At 53.1% G+C, this 13,152-nt stretch overlaps 1 protein-coding gene across 1 annotated transcript in view; it reads left to right on the forward strand.

Annotated features, from left to right (window-relative positions):
- The window catches only part of URB1 (URB1 ribosome biogenesis homolog), a 68,241-nt gene extending 55,658 nt beyond the window's left edge, over positions 1-12,583 (forward strand). Inside the window, exons 31-39 of the mRNA XM_004757502.3 lie at positions 3,371-3,531; positions 4,078-4,189; positions 5,538-5,644; positions 6,165-6,308; positions 7,597-7,706; positions 8,112-8,309; positions 9,517-9,758; positions 10,184-10,750; positions 11,810-12,583. Coding sequence (XP_004757559.2) covers positions 3,371-3,531; positions 4,078-4,189; positions 5,538-5,644; positions 6,165-6,308; positions 7,597-7,706; positions 8,112-8,309; positions 9,517-9,758; positions 10,184-10,750; positions 11,810-11,991 — 1,823 coding nt within the window. The 3' untranslated portion in view covers positions 11,992-12,583. The remainder of the gene's footprint in view (positions 1-3,370; positions 3,532-4,077; positions 4,190-5,537; positions 5,645-6,164; positions 6,309-7,596; positions 7,707-8,111; positions 8,310-9,516; positions 9,759-10,183; positions 10,751-11,809) is intronic.
- Positions 12,584-13,152: the final 569 nt, after the last annotated feature.

A 13,152-nucleotide genomic window follows, 5' to 3' on the forward strand; every position in this document is an offset into this window, starting at 1 on the left:
TTTAAGGAGATTTAAACAGCTTATATTCACTATCTTACAGTTACCGTTTCTGGTTCTGGTAATTCCTCTGTGTAGACCCAGATTTCCATCTTCTGTCATTTTCCTTCTGCCTCAAATACTTCCTTTAAGAATTCTTGTAGTTCACATCTGCTGATCAGTTCTTTCAGTTCTTTTGTAGAAAAAAGAGCTTAACTTTTGAACGGTTTTCACAGGGTATAAAATCCTAGGCTGACAGGTTTTTTTTCCCCCTTCTTACTGTATTTGAAAGATGTTGCTGCTTGATTTTGGATTGCAGTGTTTCTAACAAGAAATCTGTTAGGGGCCAGCATGACTGTGGGTTGAGCATCCGACTCTTGATGTCAGCCCAGCTCTTGATCCAGGGTCATGAGTGCAAGTCCTGCATTGGGCTCCACACTGGGCATGGGTCTACTTAAGAAAGAAAAGGAAGGAAGGAAAAAAGAGAGGAAGGAAGGAAGGAAAATAAATCTACCATTGTTCGTTCTTTTGTGTCTCTGTATGTTGTGTGATTGCTCTGCAGATATTTTTTTATCGTTGGTTTCAAGCAGTTTAATTAGAATGTGCCTTAGTGTAATTTTCTTTTATGTTTCTTATATTTGGGGTGTTCATTGAGCTTCTTGGCTCTGTAGGTTTGTAGTTCTCATCAAATTGGAAAAGTTTTGGCCATTATTTCTTGAAACTTTTCAGGGACTCTAATTACATGTATATTATCCTGCTGGAGAATTGTCCCACAGCTCCATGATGTTCTGTTCCAGGTTTCAATTTTTTTTTCTCTGTGTGTTTCAATTTGGATCATTTCTATTGCTGTCTTAGAGTTCACTAACCTCTTTGTCTATAATGTCTAATCTGCTAATAATCTCTTCCAATGCATTTTTCATCTCAGACATTTTAATTTTCACCTCTGGAAACTTGGTTTGAGTTCTTATATCTTCTGTGTGTCCATTTAACATGCTCAGTGATTCTTCTAGCTTCTTGAACATGTAGAGTGCAGTTGTAGTAGTTACAAAAGTAGTTACAACAACTACAACAGAAGTTCTGTTACCTTTGTCATATCTGAGTCCTTTTCACAGGGTGGATTTTCCTCTTCTGATGGGCTATATTTGTGCTTATTTGAATGTCTGGTAATTTTTTATTGTAAACCAGACATGGTGAATTTTATCTTGTTTGATCCTGGATATTTTTATATTCCTGTGAATGTTCTTGAGCTTTGCTCTAGGACACATTTGAGCTACTTAGGAATGGTCCAGTCCCTCCGGTCTTGCTTTGAATCTGTTAGGTGGCACCAAAGCAGCATTTTAGTCGGGGGCAAGTTTTGCCCCACAGCTGACATTAAATCGTTCTGAGCAGTCTCCCTTTTCCCTGTGAACTGGGAGGATGTTGCCCTGCTGGTAGGGACAGGAACTGTTTCCAGGCAGGCACGAGCCTGGGGTTGTCCCTGTTCCTCAGCCTCAGCCGGCTTCCTCATACACTCTTGCCAAATGGTGCTCTGGGAGTGGAGCTCTCTTCCCCGGGACTCTGCTGTGTGAATTCTGGCCACCTTGGCGTCCCAGCTGGGCGCTCTTGTCTGCATAACTCAGCATTCTCCAGTCTCTGCCTTGGTTTGTCCTCCCTGGGCCTTGGCCTAGAAATCTCCAGGCTTCGAGCTGGGATGATCAGAAGGTTCATCTTGTTTTCTCTCTTGGAGATCACAGCCATTTGTTGCCTCAGGTCCAATGTCTTGAAAAACCTTGTTTCGTTTCTAGTTTTTAGTCACTTCTGGTGGACAGGTAATTCAGGTTTCTGCCACTGTCTTGGGTGGAAGTGGAAATCCTGGTTATTCCTTGATAAACATTGAGAAAGAGGAAGGGAACTGTATGCGTGCGTCTGTGCCCCCATCAGTCACCCTTCAGGGGAGATGCTGGTGGAAGGTCTAGGGAGCTCTGCCACTTCTGAGGGACAAGGACACTTGATGGTGTAAAGGGATTTCTGTGCTCGTGGGCAGCCACCACTTGGAGACTATTTTGTGCTGTGGAGCTCTTGGAATTATAGAGAAGTCGCTTATTATTGCAATTTTTCTTCTTATTATTGATTCTCAGGTTTTTTTAATTGCCAGAATTAGCTTTTAAAAATCTAACATTAGGAAGAGAAGAAAAAAAGAGTTTGACTTTTTAAAAACACTGGTGGCATTTCTTTAATCGATAGTACATTCCAAGATGACGCTCTGGGGGTCGTCACTTCCGTTGGTTTGTGTTGGGTTCCTGATTTAACAGGAACACTAGCTCACCAGTCCCTTGGTCTACAGAGCATCTGCGTGGGTGATTTCCGTGACCAAACCTGCCACTTAGTTGTTTTTAAACACAGTGACCTGTCCCTGTTCTAAGGTTTTTCGTCAATTTTTATCTTAAATTTGTGACAGTATTTATGTTGTAAAAAGCCTCAGATCTTTATTAAAGAGGATTCTAAGTGTCCCGAATTTTGTTATTGGTAATCAGGCCCTTTAAGTTGTGGTCAGGTGGGTCCCTGTGTATATTTGACCTTCTCTCTTGGTCACGTCATTTCCTGAAGTGGTTGTAGGTTTTTACTAAAATTGATGGGTTGGAGGTGCGTGGGTGGCTCAGTCAGTTGAGCATCTGCTCGGGTCTCCATCACAGGAACCTGGGATGGAATCCCGAGTCAGGCTCTCTGCTCAGTGGGGAGTCTACTTCTCCCTCTCCCTGCCATTCAACCCTGCTTGTCTCTCTGTATCTCTCTGTCAAATAGTCAATACAATCTTTAAAATTAAAAAAAAAAAAAATTGTTGGGCCAGGTCAGACAGGTTTGCCCTGGCTAAACTTTCCAGCTTCCCTGCCTTTCATGTTTTCCTTACTGGTGTTCGTGGCTAGGAATTCAGAAGCTGTGGGCTGAACAGGGTAGAGACAGGAAATTGGTTTTCTCGGCCAGCTGCCCAGTCGTGTTCCCCAGGCCTCCAGCCTGCTGGGATCTCGTGTCTCAGGTCTAAATGGCACCTCATTCTTCTCTGGCTCGTTGAGTATTTGTGAGAAGTCATGAAATAATCCCAGTTGGGATTGACAAGCATTCTAGAAGCTGCAAGTAGGGGTTATTGCCGTGCAGGGGAAGCTAGGCTTTAATCCAACTTCAGCAGAAGTTAAAGGGAGCTGGAGAGACTTCCATTTCTTGTGTCTCCCACTCATAGCTGATGTTGGCAAGAGGAGACTTAATTCCCCATGTTACACAAGCATCGTGATCGTGCTGTATGTGTGTGTTCATCGCTAATGTTGGCAAAATGCAAAAGGAAATTTAATTCCCCATGTTACACAAGCATCATGATCATTCCTTGTGTGTATGTATTTAATGCTGTATTTTACTTCCATAGAATTTGTGGTGGATTGTCGAAAATTTTTGGATTCCAATGCTCTGGGCCTAACTGTTGCGGCCCTCAGCAGCTATGACCCCCAGATGCGGGCTGCAGCCTACTACGTGCTGGCGGCCTACTACTCACAGCTGGAGGGGGCGCGGTTCCGAGAGCAGTCCCAGGTGAGTGGGGCTGAGGGTCCTGGTGGACCTCTGGAGCTGGCTTTCTGCTGAGTCTGGTAGCGGCATTTCTGGGGAGCATAGAAGCATGTTGGAAGGAGACTGCTGACAAAGAACCAAGGTCCATTCCCTTGTAGGGAGTGATGCTGGGGGTTACCTCTGGTTCTCAGCCCTCGTGGAGCCTGAGAAAGCTCTACCCTTCCTAACACTTCTTGTGTGTAGGTGGGCAAAGCAGTTCAGTTTCTTTGGTCTGAACTCAGTGGTTAAGGCAGCTGTTACCCAGAACACACCGAGCTCCAGAAGGCTGGGCTCCAAGGCGGCAGGGAACAGGAGGAGTCTCGCTTGTCTCCTCTGCCCTTGGGTACGTGCCCGACTCCTCAAGGAAGTGATCAGGGACACTGCCATTCCGAGCGTCATCTCTGGTGGCCGCTGGGATGGGGAGAGTGGGCCACCCAGCAGAGCTGTAGTTTCAGCTGCACAAGACAAGGCTGCACAAGTTCTGAAAATTCTTTTTTTTTTCCCCCGTTCTTCTGTTTTCCTGGTTTTAAGCTACTCTACCTGTTGGATGTAGTCCGGAATGGGATCCGAACTCAGAACATGAGACTCACCTTTACCTTGACTCTCTTCATTGCCAAAGCAGCCTCGCAGATTTTGAAACCAGGTACCACCGCAGGTCCGCTTGTCAGCATTAATCCCACCAGCGTGATCCGCCATGCGTGTAAATAAGGCCGTGTCCGGCTCACGCCCTGCTCTGACAGTGAGCCATGGGTGTGGGCAGTGAGTAAAGCGTGGCTGTGAGGAAGCTCTTTCCGGGCCCCGTGGCTGAGATCAGAAAGAAGCCCAGTGAGGAAGCCCAGCGCAGAGCAGTGTGTGTGAGGGGGCGTGGGATGTGTCCTCGCTTTCGCTGTGGGCCTGGGACGCCACAGGACACGCCTGTCGTGGTACCTGCCCCCTGGGGCTGCTGTGAGGGGGCATGGGGGGTCCTGCACCTGCAGGGCGCCTGACGCAGGAAGTCTGTCCCACAGCAGCTGTGGGTCTATTCATGGAAGTGAGAGTCTGCACAGCTCGTGGGTCCTGAGCTAGAAGGTGTTTGGCCTGGAAGCCGTCACCATGCAGGTGCCGGCCTGGGTCCAAGAACACACGGCTCCTTGTGCGGCGGCCACGGGCACCACTGCCAAGGTAGCCTGAGGACAGGTGTTGGCTGTGTTGGGGCCACAGGGTTCTGTGTCATGTGGTCTCGTTCAGATACAGAAGCAGCCCCCCGCCATCCGAGGCCCCCCATGTCAGATAGCCTGTCCAGGGTCCCGCAGGTCCTCTCCAGTCGCATTGCTATTACACTTCAGATCTAGTTTCCATCTTCTCCGTATAGTTTTTATTTCATGGTTTTTCTTTTAGAAATTACAGGAGGAGAGAGAGTAATCAGTCATTTGTAGACTCTAAAGAAAGAGACACCTGGGAGAAACTATCCTAGCAGAGGCCAGGGTGATTGGTCCGGCCTGTGCCATCTCAGACCAATGTCAGGGTCGGGAGCACAGGCAGCAGTGGTCAGGGGGTGGCCTCCGAGGATCCGGGCAGTCAGGACAGGTCGGAGGCAGTGATCAGAAGGTAGGTGGCAGCAGGGGAGGAGACGTGTGTCCACATCGGCCTCATTGCATCCCAGAGTGACCCGGGGGGCGTCTGAGGCTCCCGTGCTGGGACACTGCCCTTCAGCTAGAGGCCGGTCAGGGTGGGCGCCAGCTCCCCTCTGCACCCCAGCCGATTGGAGCTCATGCGGTGGGCTGCTGGCCGGGGCGGGGCAGCATCCTCCGTGGTTTCTGAACCGTGTGCAGCCTGGAGCCGGGTGTCTTCTTGCTGCAGTCTGGTTCTCGAGAACCGAGAATCGGAGTAAGGATACAAAAATTCCGTGGGGGGTACGGATTTCTGATCCCCAGCTCCTGCTCCCCAACTCCAGTGGAGTGTGGGGGTCCCGCTGGGGCCTGCTCTGAGCGACTCTCTGCCTTTGTTCTCAGAGGACCACATGTACTTGAAGATCAACAAGTTCCTGCTGTCACACGAGTACTTGAATATGAGCAAAGTTCCGGGCTTCTACCAGTTCTTCTACAGCTCAGACTTGGAGGTGAGGCTTCTGAAGTCCCCGAGGGCCCCGGAGACTCCTCCGTTGGATCATGAGCCCCTGCTGTCACTCTGGTACTCTCCCCTGGGTGCTGTTGGCGGCCGGCAGCCCAGTTGCGCAGACAGTGTTGGAGCGAGACGGTCAGGAAAGTGAAAGGTCACGCAGGCTCGCTTGTAGAAATGCTTTTCATGCCATGTGTTAATTCTTAGGTGGTTTCTCACACGTTCAAAACAGTCCTTAAGAGGCCTACGTTTTATGGCACTCTCATTCTGTGTCCTTGGTGAAGGGCTGGGGTCAGTATTAAATGTGATTTTGTAGATGTCCACATGAGTCGATTCAGGGCAGTGTTTGAACTTGGTCTAAAAAAACCAAGTCAAATCCTAAGGCTCTTCAATGACACAGCCAACAACAGACAAACGTTTTTGCAGCTGTGGCTGTTGCTCTGCTGCTGGCACTCGGGAGTGGTGGGGTTTGCAGGGGCCTCAGGTCGGGAACAGCAGTCTCCTGCTTGCCTGGGTTACAGCATAAGACAGAACGGGAATGGCTGTTCGAGATCCTGCGGCAGGGGATGCGGGACAGGCACTGCTACGAGCTCTGTGCCCGGAGAGGCGTCTTCCACATCGTCCTGTCCTTCTTCAACAGCCCGCTGTGTGACGACGAGGCCCAGGTAGGCGGCGCCCACAGTCTGTCTGAGCACAGCAGGGCTGTGCTGCTTCTCAAGGTGGTTGGGGGGGGGGGGCGGGTTGTAGAGAGAGAATGAACGGGAAGAGGCAGAGAGGGAGAGAGAGAGAATCTCAAGCAGACCCCATGCTCAGCATGGAGCTGGATGGGGGACTTGATCTCATGACCTTGAGATCGTGACCTGAACCAAAACCAAGAGTCAGATGCTGAGCCACCCAGGGCTGCCCCATATTTCTAAAGGTTTTATTTGCAAGTGAAATCTGTGTGAATTCTAATCCCAGCCTGGACATGACCGACCTACTAATGTGACATCAAGCTGACTTTCCACGAGGGAAAATGAGATCCCACGAGTGCCTTTCCTATAGAGGCTGTGGACTGGCACTCACTGCCATCCGTCCTCGGGCGATGTGCTGTTTGTCGAGGCTGTGGGCTGGCACTCACTGCCATCTGTCCTCGGGTGATGTACTATTTGTCATGGCTCCTCCGCTGTGGCTTGGCTTGCTAGTAGAGCTACCCAGTAACTGTGACCCTTTGGAGCCACCAGAATGTCACTAAATGCACAGAAGCTGTAGATTCCCAAAACTCAGCTAGGAAACAAGAGTTGGAGTCAAAACCAACAGTGTCAGAGCCAATGAGGAAATGCCCTCGACCAAGAGCTCGTGTTTGAGTGTTCTAAAGGCCAGGGGTGGCCGAAGGAGTAACTTAAGTGAAGCCACGGTATTTGGATTAATTTGTAGCCCCGTCAGCTTTTGTGTCTGATGGTGTATAAAATGTGGGTAAATGTGAGCAGTTCAGAAGAGAGAAACACGTCGGAATAAACTGAATTTGGATACAGTAGTTTTTTATTTTTTATGGCATGGGAGAACTCTAAAAGGCCCAATTCACCGTTCAAGGGGCAGTCCCGTTTTTCTGTCTGCCTTTCCAGGTGGTAAAACCGAAGGGACAAAATGGGCCACTAGCTGTTTCTCTGGACGAAGTGGGTCCGTGTTCTCTCCCAGCCTCACATCTGGGCCATGTGGTTTCTGAGCCAGGACTTGAGGCCTGTGGGTTGGTTCCTTAGGATGGACTCGCAGGTGTGGGCTCCCCGAGGGCGGGCAGTGGCTGTGGAGTCTGTGTCTGGCCAACATCGCCACCACACTCCCAGACTTAGCCAGGCAAGCTTCGTCTGCCACCGCCTGGGAACAGAACAGACCGTCGTTTTGTTTAACTTGTTCCTTTGATCCAGTAAAATTGGTTTTCGTACTGAGAAGTAACTCTTAGTTTTGGGTTTTCAGAATTGGATTCTCGAAATTCTGCAGAACGCTGCCCGGGATGCCCAGTCCGCCTATGAGATCCTGCGGGACTATAGCCTTTTAACGTGGATTTTGCACATCCTTGAGAGCAGGTGAGCACCTTGTGTGTGAGACGTGTGTTGGGTGGGAAGAGAGCGCGGTGGAGACCGTGGAGTCCGCTGCGGGCTTCAGTGTGGGTGGGAGATGGCAGTAGAATCCAGACTCTCTCGTTGGGACTTCAGGGGATGGCGGAGCTAGAAATGAGAATCACGCCCCGCCCCACCCCATGCCGAAGCCGTTTGTGTGGCCTGCTCGCTGTTTTGACTCGGATGCTGTGCCTTTGGGGGCTGCGGTGCGGGTGAGCAGGTTCCGGATTGCTGGGGGAGGGGCCAGCCTGCCACCCACTGCCGGGGCGGCCACTGCGGGCAGAGTCTGTCCCGTGGCTCCCCAACCCCTGCTCCAGCCAGGGTCACCGAGAGGAGAGGACACAGCAGTGAGAGTTCCGTGCTTGGTTGCAGGTTTCTGGAGACCCAGCTGCTGTCCAACATCATCTCGTTGCTACACACACTGTGGGTGACCAACCTGGGGGACAAAGGAGTGGCGTCAGAGGGCCCGGCTTCCTGCCAGCCAGGGTCCCAGGAGCCTCAGAAGCTGCTCGCCCTGCACTTGGTCAACGAGTTCCTGTATGTTCTTGTTGCACTCACGAGGCACCTGAGGTAAACGCCTGCCCCACCGGCACGGCCCCTAACATGGGGCCTCTGTGGACACCCCCTCTCAGTGGTCCCCTCGGTCCTGGCTCCACAGGTGGGGCTGTGGGCCCGAGGGCTGCTGTCAGCCATGGATGATGTCAGAAAATCTATTTTAGCTGTTTCTTCTTTTCTGCTTCAACTTCGGGAGGCTCCTTTCACGACCCTGAGAACCTGACACTCTGGAAACCTAAAACGTGTCATAGCAGATCATTTTTAGCGGCAAACAACTTGATAATTTGATTCAAGCACTTTAAGTGGTATCTTGTAGAAAGAACATCTTTTCCGTGACTTTAAGCCTAAGAAAGGCAGGCTGTTCCCAGACTTGCCTCTGCCTTCGCCAGCCCGCACAGACTCACTTGTCTGAGACTCTCCTCGAAAATTCCAGCATTTCCATCTGGCCCCTGGTAATAATGCTCCTCGGTTCCTCAGACTGCTGACTGCTCCCCAGATTCCACAGCACAGTCTTAGAGAAAATACAGCCTGTGCGCTCGGAGTTCTGGCTTAGGCACAGAGGTAGTACTGATTAGAACCGGAAGAACTGATCGCCAATGGATGATCATCTCAGTGAAGACTTTCTTGATAAATCTGAGAGCATGTGGTCTTTGGTTGCTCTGAATTAAGAAATCAGTGTCGACAGACCGCTTTCTTATTCTGGGGCTGTTGAAGGACATACTGGTGTTTGAGAACTGATTCCTATTTAAAATAATTTTTAATATTGTGTGGAGCAGCTGGTACTGAATTTTCAGTTCCCTCGAGGTTAGGGCGGATTTCCTGAGGGAGCCCATGGTGGGGTTTGGCCGTGGGTGAGGCTGAGTCTGTGAGGCCCTGAGGCCCAGGGGCGTCGGCCGTCCTGTGGTGCTTGTCAGGCGGCTGGTGCCCCGACCCTCACGGCCTCTCCGCCTCGCTCTCCCGGTTAGCCATGGTTTCCAGGAGATTTCTATGCCTTCAGCATGGAGGGGAGACTCGGGTCCCCACCGAGCCTCTGCTGGGGCGGCTTGCTTTTTCCTATTCTTGGTGGTGGGCTCCATGCTTCGGTGTCTGTTGTGAAGGGTCACCCGAGTCGTGGGTGGACCTTCGGCCCCTCTGGGTCTGTGGCATTGCCCAGCCGCGCTGGTCCTGGGCTGGAGGATGCGGAGGAAGCTTTCGCTCAGTGTGTGACGTTGGCTCCCTACAGGCCGACCTTGGCCTCCGCCCAGCTGACCAGCTTCTTCGCGGCGCTCGACTCCGTGCTCAGGTACCGGGCCACCGTCATGCAGGCCTTCAAGGACATGAACCGCTTCACCGTGAACGAGACGGTGCTGTCCACCAGGGACGTCCTCGTCCTCCTGCACAAATGGAGTCTCCTCGAGAGAGACGCGAAGCTCCAGGAGGACCTGAGATCGGCCATTGAGAAATACCAAGTTAGGGAGCTCCTGAGTGAGTGTCGGGACCCGACCGGGTGGTGTTCCCCAAACTGTGCTCATGTCCCCCGCAGAGCCGCCAGCACGCGCCCTCTCTGAGCAGCGTGGCTGAAGCTGCTGAGGTCCCGAGGGCCCCCCATCCTTGGGGAGACCTGGCTTGGAGCTCTCCTTGCCACTGTCATTGCTCCCGGGGAGGGCCAGCAGGTGGCTCTGGTTGTGGTGAGGACGGACGGGGTTTGTCCTGAGAGCAGCAGTGACCGTCACAGTCCGGTCCGGTGTGGAGCTCTCGTGGGTCTCCAGGGTAGGAGCATGTCCTGTGGGAGCCGAGCAGGGCCAGCTCTCGGGACCTCTCCCTCTTCCCCGCTCCATTACCCACCTGCCCCCGATCCGTGTGGGGAAGAGGGTGTCAGGCTCACTCCTTCCTCTCTGGGTGGGTGACAGAGATGCTCAAGGACAAGAACAAGCCTGTCGTGCCAGCCCGAGCCCGAGGCCCACGGGGCCGGAAGAAGAAGCCAGGGGAGGCAGAGGAGACGGCTGATCCCGAGGCGCAGGCAGCCGCCCTGGAGACGTGCAGGGGCCTCCTGAGGTCCATACTGACCCACTGGGGGCCCGCGGTCGGGGCCGCCCCCGAGAGCACTGCACCGGGCCTGGCGTGCGCTGCCACGTCCCTGGCGGTCCGCTGGGCGCTGCGGTCGGTGGCGGAGTGTCCACCGAGCAGGGCGGAGGCCGCAGGACTGCTCGGCTGGCTGAAGAGCCACATTCTGCCGCAGCCGGGGGTCGTGGCCGAGCTGCTCGGGGACAGCGCCATGAGGAGTAGCATCTTCAAGCTGTACAGCCGGTTCTGCAGCGCCGGGGAGCTGGCAGGGCCTGCGCGGAGCCTGGCCTGCCTGTTCAGCGAGGTCCTGCTGCAGCTGCTGGCGGCCCAGGGCCCGGCGCGGAGCCCCTGCTACCCGGCGGTCCAGCGCCTCTGCCTCGCCTCCCTGCAGGAGGACGATGGAGCCACCGCAGGTGAGGTGCCGCGTCGAGCCTGTCGGGGACTCGGGATGTAGCACTCACGCGGCCGAGCCAGAGTGCCGGGCTCGTAGCTGCCGTCGGCCCGGACGTGAAGGGAGCGGAGGCCTCTGCTCTCAGGCGAGAGCCCAGGGGCGGCCGAGTGTCTGCGGACAAGTGCCCGCTCAGGCCCACTGCGGGGCGCCAGCTGTCCTCCGTTCCCAGCCTTCCTCCTGCGAGGGCTTCCTTCTCACGGGCCCCCGGGGTACCCGTGGCTGCAGGTGCACGCGTGTGCGGACTTGCACGTACACGCCCGGGCACGCTCACGGGCCGTCCTTTCCACGCCCCTTCCCCAGGGATGGGAGGGGGCAGGACGGGAGGACAGCTGAGCCAGCGGGCCCGGCAGGTGACCCCCAGGGGCAGGAGCGGGGGATGGCTTCTCTCGTCTGGACGCTTTCGGGGAGTTGAGTCTGGGCCTGGGAAGCCCTGTCACCTCCCCTGTGCCATTGATGAAATGACGTGAAATGATCTCGGAACCTTAATTCTTTTTTTTTTTTTTTTTTTTTTTTTTTAAGATTTTATTTATTTATTGGACAGACCGAGATCACAAGTAGGCAGAGAGGCAGGCAGAGAGAGAGGTGGAGGCAGGCTCCCTGCTGAGCAGAGAGCCCGATGTGGGACTCGATCCCAGGACCCTGGGATCATGACCTGAGCCGAAGGCAGAGGCTTAACCCACTGAGCCACCCAGGCGCCCCCTCAGACCTTAATTCTGATTCTCGGTACGGGTGGCCAGAACCAAGAAGAAACTTGGGTTGTAGTAGCTTTCCGTACATTTTACACACATTGATCAAATAAAAAGATTAATTTTAGAGCAAAGAAGATTAACCCCAAAGTTAAGCAAAGGCAAAATTAATTTTTTTTTAAACATTGGCTCGCCTCCTTTTGCCACAGTTCACTGGGCGTTGAGCAAAGCCCCTGTGTCCCCATGCGTGGGGGGAGGGGCATTGGGGGGAAGTGACCGGTTTTCCAGCGAAGTAGCCTGTGTCCTAATGGCCCTGTTGTCCACCTCTTCCTCAGCCACCGCAGCATTCCTGGTGTCTCTGTACATTAAAGACGTCTGGCTGGGGGCCCAGCAGCCCGACACTCTCCTAACCCATGTCCAAATGATCTGTGACGCCACAGAGGACACGCTAAGTGGCGACGAAGAGGCCATCGTCATCCTCTGCAAGGACATCGCCGCCTCGGCCCCTAGCGCGTGATGCCCTGCCTCCTGATGCCTCCTGACCCCAGGTTCTAGAAGTTCGGTTGAGTCAAGGTTTTCGTGCAAAAGTTCTGTCTGCGGTCACTGCGTTTCCTGACAAGTGACGTTGACTCATTTAAAGCACTAGCAGGCACGGAGCGCACACAGGGTAGTCGGAGCTGTAGTGGGCGGGGGGCCTTCCGGGCCGCAAGCCCGTTCAGTGTTCAGACAGGCAAGACCCTTCCTCTCGGCTTCGTCGCTCTCCAGAGAAGACACGTCAAGTTGAGGTGACACTTTGGAGCACGGAAGAGATTTGTACATGTTAAAGCCAAAATGTCCAAGAATACAGTCCGTCAGCTAAGAGGGTGAAGAGAGATGTTTCAGCTTTTCTTCGCATGAGAAGTCTTACAGAGCTGTGTATAGCCTTGTGAGTGAATGAGCTCGGGCCAGAGTTAATTATTTTAGTATGTAAAAGGGCATTACACTAGACCCTTACAGTGTAAAATGGATTCAACCTCTGCTTTGGAAAGAAAGCCTGTATTTTTTTTAATTGTTTCAAAGCAGGGTCTTGGGATTTTGTAACTTGTTAATAAATCTCTATTTTTGTTAGACATTTGTGTTTTGCTTAATTGGTATTAACAGGCCATTTTATTTCACAGAAATGTGCATTTTAAAGGTCAAGATTTGACTTTTAGGTTCCTATGTTAATCGGCGCAGCAGCCCACAAACCCTGGAGAGCTCTGGTGCGTGCGGCTAGAGCTCCGCGTGTGCCCACCGCCCTCCCGTACAGTGTGGGGGCTAAGCGGGGGGATTGCTGCTTGGCCTCAGTCACAGGACCGCACGGCGGCCTTCCCAGTCCCTCGGCCTCAGCTTAAACGTTGACACGTTGATGTTCCTGCGGCATTCCTTAGACTGGGTTCTGGTGGTCTTTCACGATTGAGGACTTTTGACCGGATAAGGATAGTGCTTGTCTGCCTCCAGTCCCCTTACCCAGTCCGGGCTCCTTGTCTAGAAAGCAGGGTGTGGCTCCCTCCCCTCCCCCACACCCCAAACACCTGAACAGTGTGTTTTGAGACCATACCCAAATCAGACTTGTGCTTTTAGGTTCAAGTAAGAAAGTCCACGAGTTCCTTCTCGCCCCTTTTCTGTGTCTCTGGAGCTCGTCTCCCCGCCCTCCGCT

Source organism: Mustela putorius, unplaced genomic scaffold (assembly GCF_011764305.1).
Source record: "Mustela putorius furo isolate JIRA1106 unplaced genomic scaffold, ASM1176430v1.1 tig00000832_pilon_pilon_pilon, whole genome shotgun sequence".
In the NCBI taxonomy this organism is placed as follows: Eukaryota; Metazoa; Chordata; class Mammalia; order Carnivora; family Mustelidae; genus Mustela; species Mustela putorius.